This window comes from Amblyomma americanum, chromosome 6 (assembly GCF_052857255.1).
Source record: "Amblyomma americanum isolate KBUSLIRL-KWMA chromosome 6, ASM5285725v1, whole genome shotgun sequence".
Taxonomy (NCBI): domain Eukaryota; kingdom Metazoa; phylum Arthropoda; class Arachnida; order Ixodida; family Ixodidae; genus Amblyomma; species Amblyomma americanum.
In genome coordinates this window covers 56146924-56168782 of record NC_135502.1, presented here as the reverse complement: position 1 = coordinate 56168782, position 21859 = coordinate 56146924, and the positions used below count along the sequence as shown (strand labels likewise).

Genomic DNA, 21859 nt, shown 5'->3' with positions numbered 1-21859 from the left:
TTTATTAATGTAGTCATAATTATGAAATCTTCAGGAAACATGTATTTTCGCACACTGATTCTAAATATGTCATTTAGTTTTATGTAAAACAATTTCTTAAGCACTTATGTAAGATTTATGCAAGCATTTTACAAAGAGCTTTGAAAAACATTTGCTGCAGGAAACTTGCTGATATGTATGCCATTGGGTTCTCTTGATACCAAGGAATGCAGTAAAGGTAAAATTATCATCCTGGCTATCATAGAATTTGAGTTAGAGGGTATTGAAGCTGCCACTTCAGAAATGGGAATACACACTTTTCTTCGCATTTCTGAAGTGAAAACCTCAAAGCCCTATAACTTAAGCTCTATGATAGGCAGGAAGACGATTTTACCCACCCTTATTGGATTCCTTGGTATATAGAGAACTCAATGGTATACATATTTCATTCCATTTCATTTCATTTTATTACCTTAAAGGCCCCAAAAGAAGGGTGTTACATAAGTAAGTTTCAGCAAGTTTCCCGCAGCAAATGTTTTTCAAAGCTCTTCACAAAATAATTGCATAAAAATTACATAAGTGCTCAAGGAATTGGTTTCCATGAAATTAAAGACCTTTCGTAGAATCGGCACACAAAATTGCATGTTCCCTGAAGATTTCTTAACTGTAGCTTCATTAATAAAATTTTTTTTCAAAACCAGGCTCCCCCCTCAAGTGGATATTTTTTGCACTGAGTCCTATAGGAAACCGACCGAACGTTCTCAGGTTCATCTTATCTAAGAATTCATCTGAATGGGAGTTTACTGTATGTAACTCACTGCTTGTGCGCATCTTTCCCTTTTCTGTGCCCTTGCCGATTTTTTATGAGCCACGTACCGATTGGCTCAGTTCAACTATGCCTGGATGTTAGTCTTGTGCTTTGCAGCATTGACATTGGGATGGTTTATGCTCCCTCACAGGCAGTGTCGGTGTCCCTGGGCTGGAACTCACCTGTGTTCCTCAAAAGCCTGGAGCTGTGGCTGCGTCCTGGCACTGTGGTAGTCACTGAAGATGCCAAGTTCAGCCGCTTGAATGAGCAAGGCTTCCCTGTCCGCATCGGGGTGCGGCCAGGCCCTGACCTGGTTCACTCGTACCTACTGCGGCGACTCACAGACGTTTTTGGCCACTTCATGGTGAACCAGCTGAAACTGGAGACCGTGCAGGGCTTCTTGGATGAGCTGCAGTGGCGGGAGCGCTTCGCCAACCATGCACGTGAGGCATTCTGGCGCATCCTGGCTGATGTTCTTGACCACAGTGGATGGAAAGGTTTGTTTGAAGTTTTCTCTTTTTTCTTTGACAGTCGTATGGCTTCAAAATGGGTTCTCAAATTGGGTTCCATGGAGCCCTTGTTCTTCTTGGAGTGATTATCGGTTCCCTGAGCACCTACCGTATTTACGCGCATAATTTGCGCAATTTTTATTAAGAATTTAAGGCTCCAAGAAGGGGGTGGTGCGCAAATTACGTGGGGTTTTCGTGACTTAAAAAACTCCACAAAGGTCATAACGCGCAATATAGGTATAGTGTATGTTGCTGCGTATACGTCAGCATCCGGACCCGCACCCCACGCTGGCCGCCCCCCGAAAAAAAGTTCACTCTAAATGAAAGGCCGTGCACCCCCCACCACCTTGCGGGATGGCATGAAGGTGCATGCACGAAGCTGAATAAGACACTAAAACAGCCTCATCGCTTGCGGCCCAGCCAATTGTTCGGTAGTTCCGGATTCTGTAAGTTTGCTTTTGCAGCTTCGTCCGGGAAAGCAACCGCGAATCAATAAATCATCACACCACACAATTCTTTAACAGTACCGCGCGAGCGTCGACCAAACTGCTTGTCAGCGCCTTATCACGGCGCGGAGCTGAGAAGCCAGCGAGAATAGCCCCGTGCGCACAAGCTTGCCGACACAACGATTGTCGTCTATGGACAAACTTATGCGCACGCGGTCATTCTCGCTGGCTTTGACGCTCCGCGCCGTGATAAGGCGCTGACAAGAACTTTGAAGCTTGCCGTATAGTTGTGATATCCCATCGCAAGACACGACCGAACAACCGAACACAAGCCGTCAGAGCGACCAAGAAAAGCGTAGCCGGCAGTCGAGTCACATGCATCAGCCAAACAAACAGCGGTGTTGGCTCTTCTATCAGCTGCTGATCTTCTGCGGAAGCGCTGTTGGCTGTTCCGAGTGGCGATGCCGCTGGTGCCGCCGCGATTGTAACAGCAGCCCCTGACACCACCATGAACGCCCAGTGCACAAAAGATTCAAAAAGCCTTCCGAACAACACGCGGAATAGCCGAATGCTACTGGGTAGAGCCATAGGGTAGAGCCCGCGTGCATGATGGTGGTCTAGCTCAGCGCGGTGCGTAAAATATGCGAGTAAAAAATTTTTGTAAACCCGGGTGATAAGTTAAGGGTGCGCAAATTATGCGCGTGAATACGGTATATTCATGCATCCCTCAACCGCCACCCTTGACTTACCCACTTTATTTTGCAATAAACCAAACTGTAATTGCTCATACCAGAGTGTTTTTCTTAGCAGCCAGTCATTATTATCGCCGCCGCAGTGGCTTAATGGTTATGCTGCTAGGCTGCTAACCCGAAAGAGACAGGTTAGATCCAAGCCACGGCCATGCTAGAGGCCCATGTACTGTGCAATGTCGGCGTATGTTAAAAAACCCCAAGTGGTCGAGGTTATCCGTAGTCCTCCACTATGGCATCCCTCATAGCCCGAATCACTTTTGGGCGTCAAACCCCATAAAACCAAGAACCAGCATTGAATTTTTCCATTTGTTTTTGGGGACCACGTGCATTAAAGTCACTGGAACTCTGAAAGTACCGCAATCAGCGGGCAGCGTGCAGGCAACATTAGGCTGGTGTTGCCATGGTTGAGCACGGCGAGTGCGTCGTCTGCTAGGCGAAGAGAGTCTCCCTTGCGGCCGCCTTGTTCATCGTTTTTTGCGCAAAAAATAATCAATGAAAGTATTCATGATTGAGAGCTTAGATGAGATGAGGGTTTACGAAAGCCTTGAAATTGTCGCTAGGGTGCTCTGCTAATGATCCGGGGTACCCAGGTTCGTACCTGACCATGGCGGCAACGTTTCGATGGATGCAAAATTCAAAGTTGCCCATGTGCTGTGGGATGTCAGTGCAGGTTAAATCTCCCCAGGTGGTCGAAATTATTTGAGCCCTCCAAGGGCACCTCTGTCTTCCTTCCTTCTTTCCATCCCTCCTTTATCCCTTCCCTTAGAGTGGGTGCGGTTCAGGGGGGGTACAGATACTGTGCCATTTCCTTTCCCCAAAAACCAATTTTCAGTTTTGTCGTATTCTCATTTTCTTGAGTCCTGGGTGTGCGCGGGCTGCTTGTTCTAACGCTTTCATGAGAGGCTCGCAAATGCATGTTTTCGAGACCCGGAAAATTTTAAAGCGGGCAGGCTGCGTACATGTGAGTGTGATATAGCAAAACGTTTAAAAAATCAGTTCTTTTGGAAGTGTGATGTGTAGAAAACATTTCCTTTACACTTGCTGTTTCCTGCCGCTTGTTCTTCCCTCCGTGTGGTCAGTCGCCGGTCGGAGGCTTGTGGGAGGTAGTTGGGCAACCCCAAGATCGACGCACGGGGCCCCGATAAAATCCTTTCGCGGCTGCTTACAGGCACTGGAGGAGATGGTGAGGTATGCAGCCTAACGTGTTCTGGCTGTATTTCTATGGAGGCGAAATACAAAAACACCTGTGTATAGTACAATGTAAGTACGCGTTAATCAACCCGAGGTGGTCAAATTCATCCAATTAACGCCCTCCACTTCGGCGTCCCTCATAGCTAACGTGTCGCTTCGGGACGTTAAACTCTACAGTTTATTTTAAAATTTAATCCTCATTAGCCAATATCGATAACCAGCAGGGAGAAAAAAAAATCTCGTAAAGCAACGTCTCCGAAAACATATAGCTGTCACACACGCACGTACACATACGCACACATGCTCCCAAGCGCGCGCGCTCACAGACTGGATACTGAACGAGCTACTTTGTAAAACACGCCACCCAACCATCTCGGAAGCACTGTGCCCTGTCAGCTCCTAGAGCAAATGGACCATCCATCGCAGCACCTAATCTCGTGATCGGAACTGGCTAATATGCGACGCGGCGGCAAAGAAAAAACGGCTGCGGTACTTTCAGAGTTCCAGTGACTTTAATATGCATCTGTGTGCTCCTTTTTGCATTCATGTTAGCTAAGAAGGGTTGCTTCGCACATCTTTAAAGTTGTTAGGGTTCCCCAAGGCAAGGAAGATAAAAAGATTGCAAACCCAGGCATTACTGCATGACCCTAAAAGGAAATGCTATATGAACTATGGTTGCAGAGTAGGATTTTAAAATGGATTTTGGCTTATTGGTGTAGGAGTTTCAATATACACCTTTTTGCAGTGCAGGATCAAAGGTGGGAGCACCTCCTAATCTCTGTCAGATCAACGTTTCGGTAAAAATTGCTTGAGCTTTCTTTTTTTATTTCAAGTCCATGCTCTGAGCATCAAGCACAAGCTTGGTCTGCTTTCTGGTAATTGTGTGGTAAATGAACATTGTTGTGTACCTTTCATTTGAGTGTATATATGTTCATAGCTATTCAAGACCTTTTGATGAATGATTTTTTTCACCTCGGCTAGCATAACTTCTGTCACTGCCTTCTCTTTTGTTCAATCTTTTTTTTTTTTTTCCAGTGTCCTTTGAAGACATGCTTGGGCATGGTCCGCAAGTTCCAGGCATAAAGGTACCGAAAGCGGTACCTGAAATCATTCTGTGTGACAGCAGCTCTGACGATGAAAAGGGTGCTGGCAGTGACAACGACGGCAATACCAACAACATCACAGAATCAGAGGAGGGAAATGGTCAGGCCAGAGCTGGAGGTAAACCAAGTGACAGTGAGTTATACATACCATTGCATGTTCTTGCTTTTCCATGAACAGAGAGCATACATTTCTGGGCATTATTAAAGTCTGCACATTTTACTTTGTTGTGTGCTGGTGCTTAGGATTAAATATTTGCAGTTTAAACTATAGTTCAGCAGGAGGACTCGATTTAAAGCAGCACAGACGAACAATACCGTATTTACCTGAATGTAGTGCAACCACGATTATAATGTGAGGGTTGCTTTTGCAGAAATGGAACAGGACAAGAAAAAAAGTACACGAATGTAATGCAAGGAACAAAGCCTCATTATATTTAAGGAAAGTACATCAAAATTGGGCTTTCCTGTGCTTTCTTAAGAAATCAGGCCCCTTCTTTTTCAGGAGAGCCACGCAAGAGATTCTCAGATAAAAGCTTATCTTGAACTTCAAGGGTCTGTAGCAAGTGCTCGAATTATACTAAAGGTCTAATTATCGAATGTTCCTGAAAAAACTTACTAATTTGTTGAAAGACTGGGCAATGGTTGACTGATTAAGCATGGCAATGGCTGTTTTTCATGTTTCCATCAACACTTTATTGTGTGCATATTGTCAAGAGCATCGAACCAGAACTTCTGTACCATCATGAGGGCCTCCGGCATCCTTCGCAATGCAACATGATGGAGCTCCGCCACTACCACATGACACCCATCATTAGTGGCACCGTTGCGTGTGAGGAGGCTTCACTGCACAGTGAATTGCACGTGAAGAGCACATAGTTTCTGTGCTCTGTAAGAATGGAACTGCACGAACGCAAGCGAAGGAAATGATGCTGAAGCTGTGAGAAAAAAAAAAAGGTTCAGAAAATGCCAGCGACATGCCAGTCAGCGCTTGATGCTTAGCTGGGTAAGGTTGGCTGGCTGAGGTGCTGTCGCAGCAGGCTGGCACGAAGCTCAGAAAAGCAAAACCGAAACTACACAATCTGACCGTTCTCGGAAACAGGGCCATCCATTCGTCGTCATGCCTGCCGTCGTGCGCACGTTAGAAGTGCGTGGGCAATTCTGCGCAAGCTTAGGTTTTGAGTAGGGCTACAATGGCGGACTGATTTTCGGACTCCAATAATTCGGACTTCTGCGATATTTCGGACCACTTTGAAGTATCGTCACGCATCTCATAAGAATGTGTACATTTTCACAACCGATAGTTCACACTCTGTGGAGTCCAAAGGTTCGATTTTTCGGGCTAAAATAGACGCCAGAAATATTTGGACATCGTTTTTCAACCAAAAATTCGTTTTTTTTTTTTTTTTCTCAATATAGACGCGAGCGGGCATCGCTGTTGCAACCAACCGGTTCTCCGCCGTTGTGAAAGGCACCATCTTGGATTTTTAATACAGTTAATCGGACGGGCTGACTTGGATAGGCTTGGCTGTTCCTTATAGCTGCCACTTGATATAATGGCGCACTCATAGTTGCCACTGAGATAGCCTAAAAATCGCGTACTATTGCGCTGAAAACGGGGCAGCTGCAGCGTCCACCGCAGCTTGGATGGGCGCCGCAACCCGCGATGCGGAGAGGTGAGGGGTGGGGTGAGGTGAGGGGGCATGCATTCGGAGGCACTCGCCTTCCCATGGATTACCTCTCTCAGTCTTTGCGAGCGCCGTTGCCCAGGGAAACAGGCTGTTCTTGCCTGTTCTTGCCACACGTGCATTCATTGGCAGCATCACCTACGGCAGCGTCGCACTTTCTGGTATCCTGGCATAAAGTGACTATCGCGACGCGAGGTGGTGCGAACATGACAAAGGCAGGTAACAGTGGCTCTGAGGGCAGCGACCAAGCTCGCGATTTTTAAAGCTAGTTTTTTGCAGAAAGATTAGTGTTTTGAAGTTTACGGATTTTTCGAACTGTTCAATTACTCGGACAATTTGTCAGGTCTCGCCGTGTCCGAAAAATCAGTTGGCAGCTGTAGTTCAAAGATCTCTTGCCACACTGGTCATATCTGGATGCGGTCTCCCTTCAGGAGCCGATTCGAAGTAACCGATGCGAGACCCGCAGCGTCCGAATTAGCGAGTGTCCGGCGCCATAAATTTACATGGACGTTGGCCGGGACCAAGCCAGCAGTTAAGATTACCTGGATTATGAATTAACAGGGGTCTAATTAATGAGCTTTTACTTACAAAAGTAATAACAGAATCCCAGAAACCACGGAATCCCAGTGCACCATCACCACGTCGACCATACGCTTTAGATGCCTAGTTGTAAATATGAAACTTCTTTCATCAGGCACTCAGCGGCACAGGAAATCATGCCTTCCGAACTTCGGTGACCATTCTCGGTAGTGTTTAAACCATCGTGTTGCACGCAAAGCCAACACAAAATTGCACAGCAGCATGGGAGTTCGATATTGCCGAAATATGTATCAGCTACTGACACCAAGGAAAGTAGCAAGAGCACCATTTCGTGTGCAGCAGCAACACCATGCTTTCCATGAACTTGAAGAGGATTACTTCCAGTAACTTGCAACGTTACATCGGCGGCACTGTGAACATTCAGGGTGTCTGTCAAAATTTAATAGAATGAAATGACATCTCTTGTTCTCTTATCGTGTGCATTCTTCAGTACAAAGCGTAGAATTCATGTTCAGTGTACAAGTGTGCTGACTCTGGTGACTAGTTTGTCACTGCATCATTGCTGCTCTGATGTATGATCTGCTGTGCCGGTCGCCTTAGTTGAATATTTGTTTGGCTGCTTGGAGCTTCCATTCAACTATCTTTAAGACATACCTAATTTTTTTTATCATTCACTCAGGTTGAGGTTCAACCTATATATAGTCTGCCTGTGCCTTTGGATAAGATTCAGTTATAGCGCAAGGGCTGGCATTTAACTTTATTTTCGGTAAACTCGTGTTACATTCTAGTAAGTACAGTATATGGACCTAAACAAGAGTCCACACTAAAGGAATGCAGAGGACCTGCTGCAGTTGACAGAATGTCAAAAAGAAATGGCTGCTTGATGGGTGAGGTACTTGCTTTTCAGTATTCTTATACATAATGTCAGGCCATTCTTTTATTATTCAAGCCAGCTGATAATTTTTTTCTCAATAATTATCACTTTCATTGAACAAAAATGTTGTTTTCCGAGGAAAATTCGTGCTGTGACGTGTGTTGGTATGCTGCCATCACATATGCAACTGACTGTTTGAGTGTGTCAGCATACTGGAACTGAAAAGCCTCTTAGGATCAAATCATTCTGGCACAAGTTCTGTTCAGAGGTGAGAAAGGAGTTGTAATGGATGGATACCAGACTCCCTCCGGACTTTTTATATGCGCACTGACTAGTCTATAAATTAGGAAAGCTGGTGCACCATTGTGAGCTTTATTTTTTAAGTTACCATTCACTGCAGCAGCTCAGCGAGTAGGTCTGTTGACACGAACAGAAACTGGTCCCATCAAGTGGCGAAATTCCAGATGTATTATTGCAAGACTGAATCATTGTAGCTCGGGCCAATGACACTTTTTCTTTTGAGATCCTGGGAAGTACTACAGCTACCAAAGCAGTACCAAAGAAGTGCCACAGTGCCACAACTACCAGGGCAATGCTGCTTAGTCTGTCTCTGACATTTCTGAGCATGGCAAGTGTCGCAGCAGGAGGAACCCAAGGACTTTTTTGCGTAGATCTCCATTTTGGCTCATCTCAGTCTCTGATATAATTGTAACGTTGCAAAAATGTGCTCAAGTGACCAGGTTGCTGAAGAGCAAGTTTAATGGTTTGACATAATACTAGGCACTTAGATGCTTGTGACACTTTCTCCATGCTCAGTTCAATCAGGAAGGTGCTTTCACATTTGGGGAACAAAGATGGCAGTTGCAGGGATAGGCAGCAGCAGCTTTCGGAGTCAGGACATGCATCTGTTGCGTGTCGTTGGCTGCTGTGCTTTGTAGCACTGCCAACACTGCGGTTGTTAGGACTAAAATGGTGGCAACTCTGGACATGGATCCTTGGTTAGATGTTGGTTGAATACAGGCAAAGCACAGGAAATCAAATGCTGATGTTTCTCATGAAATTGAATTTTCTGCATTTTCTGCTACTAAGTACATTACAACGGAAACTTGTTCAGCTGAAAGATGCTCAAGCCGACTGCTTGCTACACTAACGTGATTGTGATCTGTGCTGCATTTTCTGCTACTAAGCCTGTCAGTTACCACAAACGAATGTACATTACAACGGAAACTTGTTCAGCTGAAAGATGCTCAAGCCGACTGCTTGCTACACTAACGTGATTGTGATCTGTGCTGTGCAGAAGCTGTGGAAGAGCCTGTTGAAAGAGGTGAGAAGACGAGTGCCCAGAACTGTGTCATCCTGGACGAGTATTATTATGCCAGAAAGAAGCCGTGTCCTGATGAGAGCCATCTTGTAGAAACAAAAGGAGACTATGGCTTCAAGGTTGGTATTCAGCGAATTCTTCCAGTGTTCGTAGCTTCATTATTATTGCAAGCCAAGTGGCCATGTTGTAAAGGCACAGGAATATGTAATACAGGGTTATACTGACCAAGGAAGGGCATTCTTCATGTAAAACATGCTCCGAGGTAGACTGGTTAGGCCAACTTCCGTGCGCACATGAGATAAAGGCTTATGTAATACGAAGTCAGGTGTTCAGTCTTGTGGGAATTTAAAGTGACATCACTGTTGGAATCTTTTTGTTTATATATGATTGTTGTTTGTGATATGCAAGTAATTGTGGTATATTTGTGCCATACATTCAACATTGCAAAGTCACTGCCATCCTGTTAAAACCTCTGTCTACTTTCTTTTTTTTTTTTTTACCCTGAGAAGTTGTACCGCATTGTCATGAAAGTAATGCGATAGTGATGGGAAAAGGAAAGTTCGTGAATACTTTAAAATTGCTACCCTTGGTCGCCGCTGAGAGGCCCAGCTACAGCAGCCACATTTCGATGGAGGCGAAATGCAAAGACGCTCATATGCATGTTAATTAAAGAACCCCAGGTAGTGGAAATTACTGTATTTACTCACGTAATGAATCCGTTTGTTTTCCGAAAAAGGATATCAATTGAGGGGGAGGGTTCATTATGCGAGGACAAATAGTTTCAACAGATTCTTTTGCAAGTACTGAAATTTCACATCATACACCCGCCAGCCCACCTGCCCATCCATTCATCCGTCATCAATAAAAGCACACTGTCATTCACGTCGCCGGTGTTTAGCATCGTTTGCTTCGCAAGGTGATAGTCGACGGTGCCGGCCAATAAAGGCAAGATAGAGCGAGCGTACCGAACACAGGCCCTGAGGGTCAGGTACACATTTTCACGCCAGGTTAAAAAAAACTCGCAGGACGGTTTTAGGCGTTTAATGCGATTTTTTAGGCAATTTTTGTGTTTTGAGACGGGTTGGGCTCCCAATCTCAAGCTTGCCAAATTCCTTGAGGGTCTGAAGGTCCTGTTTCCTCCATAGTCTTTCAGTGTAGATGATGCTTTATAATGTTCTGGTTTAAACTACTATGCTCCTCTCTGACAACTCGCTGGCTTTCTGAGCATACCCTCGTGCAGCCAGGCTGCGCGCAGTAGCGCGGGAGCAAACCACAGCTCTACTACCACTATCGCTCCTATCGTGGACACTCAGCACGTTGGCGCTCTTCCAGGGGCCCTTGTCAAAAAATAAAACGCATCATCTTGGCACGCTGCCAAGGTCTCTGCTGCTGACACGGAGAAAAACTTGCTAAGAAAAAGTAATGGCTAAAAAAAATTTAATTCTCAATAACAAAAGTGGGGTGGTGGGCTCACTGTGCAAGCGGGTCCATTACTTGACTAAAATATGGTAATCTGGAGCCCTCCACTTGGGTGTTCCTCATAGGCTATGTGCAGCTTCAGCACATTGTTCGCTTAAACTTGAAACATACATCTTGCTGCTAACACAAATGTATAATGTCGGAAATTAGTGCTTGAAAAGAAATAAATACGCAACTTTGCAGAAAACTGTGGCTGAAAATGAAGCATTACTTTGGAGCGGTACAGTCCGTTTCTTTCTGTCAAGTGCATTGTCTGTCCGGCTTATCTTTGTATGTGGACTGTGCATTGTGGCCATTGCTTGTGACATACAAGTAATATCACAGCATCAGAGTGAACCAGCACAGGGTGCCTTGCATTGCACATTGAAAAATAAGGTGTGGCTTTACGGATTATTTAGCTGTGTTAATTTTCATTAATAATTTTAAGTAGTTTGTATTGATGAAGCATTCACACTGTGTTATAGTACTCTGAGTATGTTCGTTAATGTCCTTCAGGCGTTAGTGTCACTTCGCAGCAAGTACTAGTTAACTTCACTTGCTTGCGCCACTGACAAGTTGAACAAAATAAGATGTTATAAATGGCTGGAACAAACTCTGGATCCTGAACACTCTAAAGCTGTCTGTGTCCGTTTGTGCTTAAGTATTCTCCGTTGTCATGTTTGATGTGAACTGTTGTAATTGTCATAGTGAAATGCTTCCTGTTACCTCGTCCTTTGCTTGCAGTGCTTTGCTTTTTCTCATTCTTCACCCTTGTGTATCATGCCTCATGCCTATGCCATGTGTGACCTCTTGGCAGTGTCCCGTCTGCAAGAAAATAATCAGCGATAATATTAGGACTGTAAAGCACATCACCAGCCACATTGAAGGGAGCCGCCAGAGGAACCCTGATCTCACTGATCTCACCATTTGTAAATACTGCTTCAAAGAATTTGAAACTCCTTATAGCATGCAGTGCCATACAGAAGCGGTGAGTGGTTGTGTCTGTTGCTTTTTTGCCATCTATGTTTTTTAAGGGTGTGTGAACATTGAAATTTTCGAATACGAATCGAATACGAATATGAAGAAAAAAATGGCTTCGAATATCGAATATCTGTTCAGTACAAAAAAAAATTTCAGAAAATGATCAACAAGCAAATGTTGCCCTTATTTTTTTTTTCAAAGTAGTGTATGGTCTTTGCAACTGAAATAAAAAAACTAGACTGCCTCAGTACCGTATGAAAAAACATGATGTGCGAAGAAATGTATACTACTTGATTAGACAGCACAACATTATCCAAACTGTAATGACTTCATGCAAAACAAAATCCATAAAATGACAAGACTGGCAACAAAAAATAACATGATGACTAGTAAAACCTCATTCATTTGGAGTTCAAGGGACTGGAAGAAATGCCCGGTTCTTCCGAAGGCCTGGGTTTATAAAATTAACTGTGCCCCCCCCCCCCCCCCCCCATAAAAAAAAAACAAAAAAAAAACCTGCTGAAAATGCGAAGGTGCAGTAAAGCCTTTGAGGCAGCTCCATCGCTCTAACACCTGTAAGCCCGTAACAAGCCGCCCGTTTTAGTGTGCTGGAAGAACAACACAAAGGCAAGCAAGGGGCCGGGGAACACACACTGGCACGGAACGGCGAGACGGTTTCTAAAAAGGAAAAAGAAATAACCTGTGGCGCGCCAGTGGGCGTCCGAAAGCCGCGTGGAGCTGGGATTGGACTACCGGCGGTTGCGCGGGCCGACGGTTGCTGTTGCCACGGGGCAGCGGCGAAGCTCAGAAACCGAAACTACGCGGCCAGGCTACTTTTTTGACCTAGCGACAGGGGCCTTCCGATCGATGTCGTGCCTGTCGTTACGCCCACTAAAGAGGTGCGCGGTTTACAATGCACTATGCAATAGGCGAGATTTTTACAGGATCAGTTGCCCTTTTGTGACAACTCGACACACCCCTTCAGGAGGCTCCTGCGACATTCCGCAAGTAGGCTTTCCCGCATAGCGGAGTTTACAAAATGAGATGGCGGAGTTCTAAACACTGAAGCGCTGGCAGACGGCGGACGAAGGGAGGACGAGACGCACAGTCCGCTGAACTTGGCTGAACTTCGAGGTCACGCTCGGAGAGTTATGAAAGCGACAGGACGCATTCTTCGGATTTGGGCATTAAATACGTAAGGTATTACAGAAGGATTAAAAAAAACGTGATTTCGCGTTTGGATTGTTCGATGTGGGCCGTCGGCCATCTTGTTCGCGGCACGTGTGATATGTGGGAAAGCCCACTTGCGGAAATTTTCACGAGGTCAAGCCTAGCGGCGTCGGAATACGATCGGTCCGCATGATAAACAAACAGGACCTCTGTATTGTTTTCCAAGAATTTTGAACTCGATCAGCGGCTAATTTGCCCAGATATAGTGGTTTTGCCACGGTCGAATTTATGAAAGTCTGCGCAGTATACGATCGCTGGCGAGTATTCGGGAATTTTCAAATATTCGGAAATTCTCGAATATCAGTTTTCAAAATACGAATACGAATTGAGTATCAAACATATTCAATTCGTATTCGAAATTTCGAATATTTGCACACCCTTTTTTACAAATATGCTGCAGTTCGAGCTCACCATGTTAATGTTTACTTAAGGGATTATAGACATCTTATTCTAGCTGTGCGTTTTCCTCTCTCTAATGATGCCTAAGACATCAGTATACATGGATCACGACATGGTATTTGCCTACCACCACTAAATAGTTTATGATTGAATTATAATTGAATCCCTTCTCTCATGTTGTTTTTAACCACTGATACATTGTTTATTGCCATTCCAGCTCTTGAAGCAGGCTCTGTTAAGCACTGTAGGGAAGCCAGTGGCTGGTGGTTTGGAACCAGCCACTGCCTATCTAGCAGATCTGACCGTGTTACCGGTATACAATAAACAAAAAAATCTTGCATAAAAAATTAAGATGCAGTTGATTTCTGTAGCGTCTTAAAAGCAGCTTAGCTAGCCTAGCATGCCACGCAAAAGCCGCCGCGAGCATTTCTAAACAGTCACGAAGTTTACAGCTGGAGCACAGTTTACATGATTGACCACGGGCGTCCTGGCAATTCATAAACACATGAATTTTGGGCAGTTTGGACCTTTGGCAGTTTGGGCAGTTTGGACTCTACGGGAAGTTTTGCAGCTGGTAATAGAAAGAGCTCTGCAAAATATTCCAAGCCATCATTTTGGTCATGCGCATGACAATAGGGTGTTTCCAGCGTAGTTAGTTTCATTTTCACACTCGATCCTAACACACATGTCGTTTTTAGATTATTTTTCTGGAAAAAGGTGCATGTTAGAATCAGGTAAATACAGTAGTATTCTTGAAGTTTTGCACATGCCACTTGATAGTATTGTGTATTGTTTCAGCGTTTTAAAAAAAATGCGCTTGTTAGCATTCATTAGCATTCATTATCAGCAGCAGACTGTATGCCAAGGGAAAGGGTTTCATTTAATACGCAAGAGAAAAAAATTTTTTTACTGTCAAAGTAGGGGGCGTGTTCATTATATGAGCACGTTCATGCATTGATTATGTGAGTAATTACGGTATTGTTTTCATGGGCATAACTTTGTGTGAGATTTTTTTGGGGGGTGGTAAGTTCTCTGCGATGCCAGTGAAATAACTGTGCTGTCTTTTTCTGCTGTCCCTTTCAGGCTCATTTAAAACCGGATGGCATAGTGTGCCGAATTTGTAGTCAAGAATTTGACTTGGTGTCTAGTCTCATTGACCACATGAAGCTCTATCACAACCCTTCAGAAATGCCCTACTCATGTCAGCTCTGTGGCTTTCGCTCATCGTTTCACAGTGATGTCATCAGCCATTTTCATCAGGTTAGTATGCCATTACAGCTCTCGTGTTTTGTGCTAATTCACTTCGAAGTGAAAGAACATTCTCGTTCACGTTGGCAGTGGCGATATTCTCAAGCCCACTTGGGCAAAGCCTGTTATGCAGAAGTCATTGTGACCAGCACATCTTTGCATGCTGCCGTTGCTGTCAGTCTCACTGTCTCTCTCTCTCTCTCTCTCTCTCTATCTTTTTGTGTGAAATGTGCACCGATTACAGTGCTTTCACTTGACACTCTTCAAGTTGTCATTCTGCTGTTGCTTCGCACACCTTACATGATTGGCATTCTGTGTTTTCATGAAGTTGTCTGCTGCTGCTGCTTGTTGGCTGCCCGTTTTGTAAACACTCCAGAATTGTGCATTATAAGTCCGTGTTGCTGGGTTTACGTGAGGCCAGTTGTCGTATCGTTGTCGCGCCAGAAATGCGTGCTGTTCACAGTTCAGTGAAGCCTCCTCACATTCACTGACACTGATAGTGGGGAGTCTGCACTGCAACTGCGTCACACTGTTAACAGTGTCATGGAGACTTTTCAATCCTACATCATTTTGTCTTCTACATTGCCGACGGCACACACGCAGCAACACATTTGACGAAGTTACAAAAAATCATTGTAGCCACTAACAAAGTTTCTAACAAATAAATTTACTATGATGAAATCCAAATTAACGAGGTTTTAATGTATGCTCATTTGCAATATTCCCTTGAGAAGCAAAATTTGTGCCCCAATGGTTTGGATGTCTTACCAGTGCTGCATTCATAATGTAGCATGCGCAAGGGTAGATATTTGGACTTGATGTTGCATTAGGAAGCAAGCCGCATGGAAGCAGTAGGCGGCTGAAAAAGGAACAAGCACCACACAGCACTATGGAAAATACGATCACTTGAAAAGCAGAATGTAGGCACTAAATTTTTGAGGCCATACTTTTGGAGTTCTGCATTAAGAGTGTAGCATAATCTGCTGTGGTGACGACAGTGTACAGTTGAACACCTCTACAGTTGAACCTCTATGTAACGAACCTCTGTGTAACGAATTCCTGGATTTTACGAAAATTTTCAATTCCCCAACACATCCCCCATTGAAGCCCATGTATAGGCGACCTCCATGTAACGAACTCGTTGCGGCAGTTGACCTTGATGTAACGAATTCGCGGCTCTGATCATCGAGCTGTATCTTGTAATGTTTTGCCCGAAATTTGACCGGGCAGTGCGCAACTTTAATGAATATTGTTTAAGTAAGTTTTTATATTAAAAGGTAAAGTAGACCGCGAGCAGAACGCTTGCAATCGCAGCAAACAAGCAGACCTCGGTGATGATGATGTTGAGCGCCGCTATCGCCGCTCCGTGGTAAGCGTAGCAACTTTTAAGCTTTCATTTTGTAGCTTGACACTAGGCGGCACTACTATGACAAATTCTTCGTGGTGTTGCGGCGCAGTTATGGTAAGCCTTCTTCGTCAGCGTGTTGACGTGCGTGTGCTGGTGTGTGTTTACGGTGTCGGTTTGTTACGATGAGTTCCGCTGTGAGGAAACGCAAAGTTTTGTCCCTTGAAGATAAGCTCTTGATTTTGAATGCGGTTACCGCCGGCGAAAAAAAGAAAGATGTCGCTGCCCGCTTCAATATACCAGCCAGCTCCCTGTCAACCATTCTTGCTGCAGAACAAAGCATCCGCAGTGCGATGGAGTCAGGCACAAGTGCCCAGAAGAAAAGACTGAAGACGTCGACGTATGCTGATTTGGACAACGTCGTGTTTGCATGGTTTTTGGACAGACGAGCACAAAACGTGCCCATAAGTGGCGCGATTTTGCAGCAGAAAGCCATAGATTTTGCTTGCATCCTGGGCCATGACGACTTCAAAGCAAGTGACGGCTGGCTACAAGAATTTAAAAGCCGGCACGATGTTGTCGGAAAAGTGGTATCTGGCGAGTCTGGCTCCGCAGACAGTGATGCTGCTGCCTCGTGGGTGGCCGAGAAGCTTCCCGGCATTTTCAGCCGCTATGAAGCTGCCGACATTTATAATGCTGATGAGACGGCCCTGTTTTATTAAATGTTCCCGAGCCGCACGTTGTCACTAAAAGGAGAAGACTGCCGCGGTGGAAAGCAAAGTAAACTCCGCGTGACGGTTTTGCTTTGCGCCAACACTGATGGCAGCGACAACTGAATCCCATTGGTTATTGGCCGCAATGCCTGGCCCAGATGTTTTAAAGGAACAAGGTGGATGCCAGTAAAATATGTGGAAAACTCCAAAGCTTGGATGTCGCGGGCAATTTTTTCCGACTGGCTGAAGGAGCTCAACCAAGACGTCAAGCGACAAGTTCGCAGCATTTGTTTGCTGCTTGACAACTGCTCCGCGCATCATGTGGAAGGCCTACAACTTTCGAACGTCGAGCTGCAGTATTTGCCACCTAACTGCACTTTTCTGGTACAACCCGTAGACAAACGGGTTATTAACAGCTTTAAATGCTGTTACCGCTGTCGATTGATACAAAAGATGCTCCTGGACATCCGCCTTGAACGGCCAACAAAAGTGGATATCTACCAAGCAATCGAAATGCTTGCTGCGTCGCGGCAAGAGGTCGGATCACAAGTGATCGCCAATTGCTTCGCCAAGGCTCAGGTAAATAAGGCCATTCAAGCTACAGTCACTGAAGACGAACCTTCAAGCCCACCCGAGGTCGCAGAAGCGTGGGATGAACTACGCATGAACGGTGGGGTGCCCGACGGTGTCGAGCTGTGCGACTTTTTGTTCGTGGAAAACGGCGCCGTGGCTACGGAAGAGATGACTGATGCGGCACTTGTCGAAACCGTTAAAGATAGCCTTGAAGGTGACGGTTCGACAGAGCCTGATACGCTTTGTGCTGTTCCCACCGCGAGGGAACTGATGGACGCGGTGGACGTTCTGCGCCGTTTCGTCGGCTCGCAGGACGATGAAGCAGCCCTGGATGCCTTAGTTTCCTTGGAGCGCCGAGTAGTGGCTTCGATCGGGCAAAAACAGCAAGCGAAAATTACACAGTTTTTCTCTATTAAATAAATTCTTTGAATGGCGAGTTCACTTGAATTGATATCTGTCGAATTTTTATTTCATTTTGGCATGATCCTTACCAGTCTTGACCCAAAACTGCATGTAACGAAAACCTGGATATAACGAAAAATTGCGAACTTTTTTCAATTTCGTTATATCCAGGTTTGACTGTATAACAAAATGCATGAGATCGCGGAATTGCATTGTTATAGAGTTTAGTTTGTTATAACGATCAGACCTCCCTATGACCCCTAATGAAGTACGTAAGATTAGCATCTTGACAGAACCCAAGCTTTATTCCGGGTGGTTGCAGCATGTTGTTAGTAGAAGGAGTTGGTAATTTTTTTTTTTACTGGTCTGCCTCTCAAAATACGCACGCACAACTGATCTAATGTTGTCAAGCCCTGTCAGCGCACAGTGTCAGAAGGTCCGAGAGTGACGTAAGAGCATCAAATGGTTGAAGTGCTTGAGTAGAGAGGAGAATCGCAACAGCCAGTGAGGGATGTTCTGGTGGGCACTGAAAGGCACTGACACTATGCATGCTTGCAAAGCCTCCTTTGCTGCTTACAGATCAGTCGCATGGACATACGCACGCACCCCCTCTTGTTTCTGCACTTGCTCACCATCGTGCTTGAGTCCTTGATTGGAGGATGTGGCTTTCACTTAGTTGAAGGAGAGGAGCAACGTTTTTGTGCGTTTTGTCAGAACAGGCTGCTTGTATTTTGGGACGCTGCAGCGTCTCCTGACATTTGAATGGTCACGCGTTGCTGGCGTGAAATTAATACCGAAGAAACCATCATGCCTTACCATGCACGTTCGTTACATAGTGACAAGTATTCCATCGGGAACGTGTAAACTTTTCGTTGAAGGTGAAAATTCCTTGTAGTTGTCTGCATTCTAGTGGCATGTACAACATACTAAAACAGGAATCTGGCCAGGTCAAGTTATCTCCTTTGTTGAACAGGTCACTCCAACCCAACCCAACTGGAGCTTGCATCATTCATTCATGTTCTGCCTCTTGCTATTAAGAGAAGCAGAGTGAACCTTTGGAAGTACAGTCTGGTGGGCTTAACATGGAAGATTTTAATCGCATTGCTAAGCGCTTTTTTTATGTAAATGGTGTAAGGGTTAAATGATGACAGGAAGCAGACAACAAAGGCTCTGACTTGCCCTTTCTGGGCCTTCCTTCATTGCCTGTACTATTTACATCAGGAATGAATTGCCTTTCTATCTTAGCAGTTTTGAAGCCCTGTGTCACCTTGGTTGCAATTCTGTGGATCTGTTGCAGGATCACCTAGGAACCAATGCCCTGCTGTGCCGCTTTTGCCTTCGTGTGTATATAGTGAAGTTCTCGAACAACTGTGCCAGCATAGCCATGCAGAACTTCTATAGCCATCTGTTCAAGCACCTCTCTCGGACATCTGCACGCCGCTGCCCCATCTGCTGCCTCGTCTTTCTCAGCCCTCTGGACATGAAAGTCCACCGTGAGAGAGAGCATGTCTCCATGCTCAATGAACCAGGTGAGCGCACCCTGGCACTTTTGCAAGGACCGGCCCGCACACCTGTGCCTTGTTGTAGAGCAGGCTTCCCGCATAGGGGCATGTCACTTCTTCAAGAGTGGTAGTGCAAGGAAACACACTGTGGGCGCTGTGCTGCCTGCAACACATTTTTGATCAACACGCTGGGGAGTTGATCCTGGCCAGATAGCTTGAGACGTCAGTGCCATCGTCACTGAAAGGTAATTTTGAAGCGATTGCTGCTTTATGCTAGTCATTCTAGATGTAACCCCAAGGCAGGCATCCAACTGAAACCTAACAAAATGAACAGAATAAAGAAAGCCAATGGCAGCCAGATGAAAATCTTACTAAATCTGATTTGGTTTGGCTTAATAAGGGGGTTTAACATCCCAAAGTGACTCGGGCTATGAGGGACACTGTAGTGAAGGGCTCCGGAAATTTCGACCACCTGGGATTCTTTAACTTGCACCGACGTCACACAGTACATGGGCCTCTAGAATTTCGCCTCCATCGAAATTCGGCTGCCGCGGCCAGGATCGAACTCTCGTCTTTCGGGTCAGCAGCCGAGCGCCATAACCACTGAGTCACCGTGGCAGCCTTTACTAAACCTGAAATAATCTGTAGAAACTTCAATCTGGAGTATTTCAGACCCCCTTGCCCGCCCAATGCCCACGGACCCTTGCTTTTTAAAAAAGACTCATTTATTCATTCATTTCTAGGTAGAGAGCTGGTGTAGAAACCCTATCTACGAGTAAAAAGTTGGGAGAGCTGTTAGAACTGCTCAACCGCCAGTTAACCCTTTGTAAGGTACAAGCTTTGTGCATTCCTCAAATGCTTACAAATAGTAAAATTTCATTCATTCTGGGTCTAGAAATTTAATAACATCCCTTTCAAGCCATTTGGACCCCTTGTTTGGTAGAAAAAAAGGGGTACACCTCTTTTTACCAATTACTTCATAAAAAGATCTCAATTGTGGTATGTGTCCGTACCTCAATCTTATCGACGCATAAAAACGCTTGCAGTAGAATTGAGAATTATTTCAAGAAATATTATGAGGCAGTTTGCTGACTGATAGAACTGCTCAATAGGTCAACAGTTCATAAAACGTTATTTTTCCAATTAATATGGGCTGCCTCTAACTGCACACACACACGCTTGTAAAAATATGCAGAACACAAAGGAGAAAAACAGGATTATTTGGTAGTACAGTCAACGACCTAAAATTCGGACGCCTGATTTTTCGTACATGCTTGATTATTTGGACTTTTTCGCGGCACCGCGACATGGCCCATAGAGCCAATGTATAAGAACGCCCGAAATTTCGGACACACCGCAACTGACTGCTCGATTTTTCGCTCCACATTCTCACTCGCCGCCAATATCCAAGCCGCCATATAATGTGTACAGTGGAACCTCATTCATTCAAACTGCACGAGAGATCGAAAACTTGATCAAACAAAACAAAATTCAAACTTACAGGGAGCCTCTTAACTTGTTATGCTGAAATTCTGCACGAGTTAGCGCATTGCACACGCATGGTTTCGAATTCGTACCGTTCTTGAATGTTTTCCTCTGCACGAACTTGAACAGTAGTCAGATTTCGCTGAACTCACCTGTGCCTTGTCTTTCGTTCCCAATACGAAAAGAGGTAGCAGCGAAGCGCGTGTCAGGCATACGGCTTCACAAAGACAGCGAGCGCGGGAGGAAATGGTGGTGCATTTCAAAGCGACGTCAGCGTATCCGCGGTAAAACGCACCACAGCCCTGACTTTTCTATCGTAAAACCGTAAACAACTGGCGTTTTGATGACTGGCAAGACGCCTCTCATTATACGCAAGCCACCGCAGAGTGCATATCGCCAGATACAATGCCGATTTTGGCTCTAGTCGCTAGGCATAATGATGAAGGCCAATGCTGATGGAGCGCTTGCTTCAGCTGTTTCTCTCTTCTTATTGTTTCACCATCTTGTGGCAGTGGCATGTTCGCTTTCCCATTTAGACTTTCTCCCAACCTGTGTGTTCATCGGCGACATGCCGAGGGCAGCATAGAAAGGCCGAGCTCTTGAAAGTGGTCGCCGCCTGTCATCCATGCACATGTCACGGGCACATGTGCACGCACACATGTGCACGAACGCATGTGCACACATGTTGCATCATGTGCAATACAACTGACCACTTCCTCCGGCATATTGGTTATAAGTTCGTGTTTTTTTTCATTGAAATTTGATTTTCTGGACTGCCTGATTTTTCGGTCGTTTTCGCGGTCCATAGAGAGTCCAAAAAATCAGACGTCAACTGTATTCAGCACTTAAGAGTGTGGTGTAGGTGCACCATTCTCAGTTTGCCAGCACTTGAACCAACTGGGACAACATAAAATGTGCGTTGGCATAAAATGTGCTATCATTCTGATGAAGGTGGTTTGCCAAGTAAATTTTTTGAGTGGCACAAAACAGGCAACATGAATGAATCCAGCGCATTGGAGAATATTTCTTTTAATTCGAGAGCACATGTATGGACTGAAGGAGATTTTATTTTCGTGCAGATGCATTGAGAAACGGAGCTTGCCGCCATGTGTCGGCGACAGAGGGGTGAACATGTAAAGCACAACTGAACGTGCTATGCAGTTGTGTTGTTTGCACAGTGGCAATAAATACAAAGTTAATCACAAATTGCTAGTTCCTGGTGAGCATCTAGAGAGCCACAACAGTGGCACTGGCTACATATGGCTTGTTCCAGTAAGTCTTGGAGGGTTCATGTAACAGGGTAGGGAAGGAATGA

The 21859-nt window shown here is 45.2% G+C and overlaps 1 protein-coding gene across 11 annotated transcripts in view; it reads left to right on the top strand.

The window, feature by feature from the left end:
- row (zinc finger domain-containing protein relative of woc) overlaps positions 1-21859 on the top strand; it is a 69913-nt gene that overhangs the window by 32643 nt on the left and 15411 nt on the right. For 6 of the 11 annotated variants that reach the window (XM_077626950.1, XM_077626953.1, XM_077626951.1 and 3 more), the window contains exons 11-16: positions 939-1284; positions 4721-4921; positions 9185-9327; positions 11484-11654; positions 14360-14536; positions 18855-19086. In XM_077626950.1, coding sequence (XP_077483076.1) covers positions 939-1284; positions 4721-4921; positions 9185-9327; positions 11484-11654; positions 14360-14536; positions 18855-19086 — 1270 coding nt within the window. The remainder of the gene's footprint in view (positions 1-938; positions 1285-4720; positions 4922-9184; positions 9328-11483; positions 11655-14359; positions 14537-18854; positions 19087-21859) is intronic. The other 5 variants (XM_077626956.1, XM_077626959.1, XM_077626958.1 and 2 more) reach the window with 2 other exon arrangements.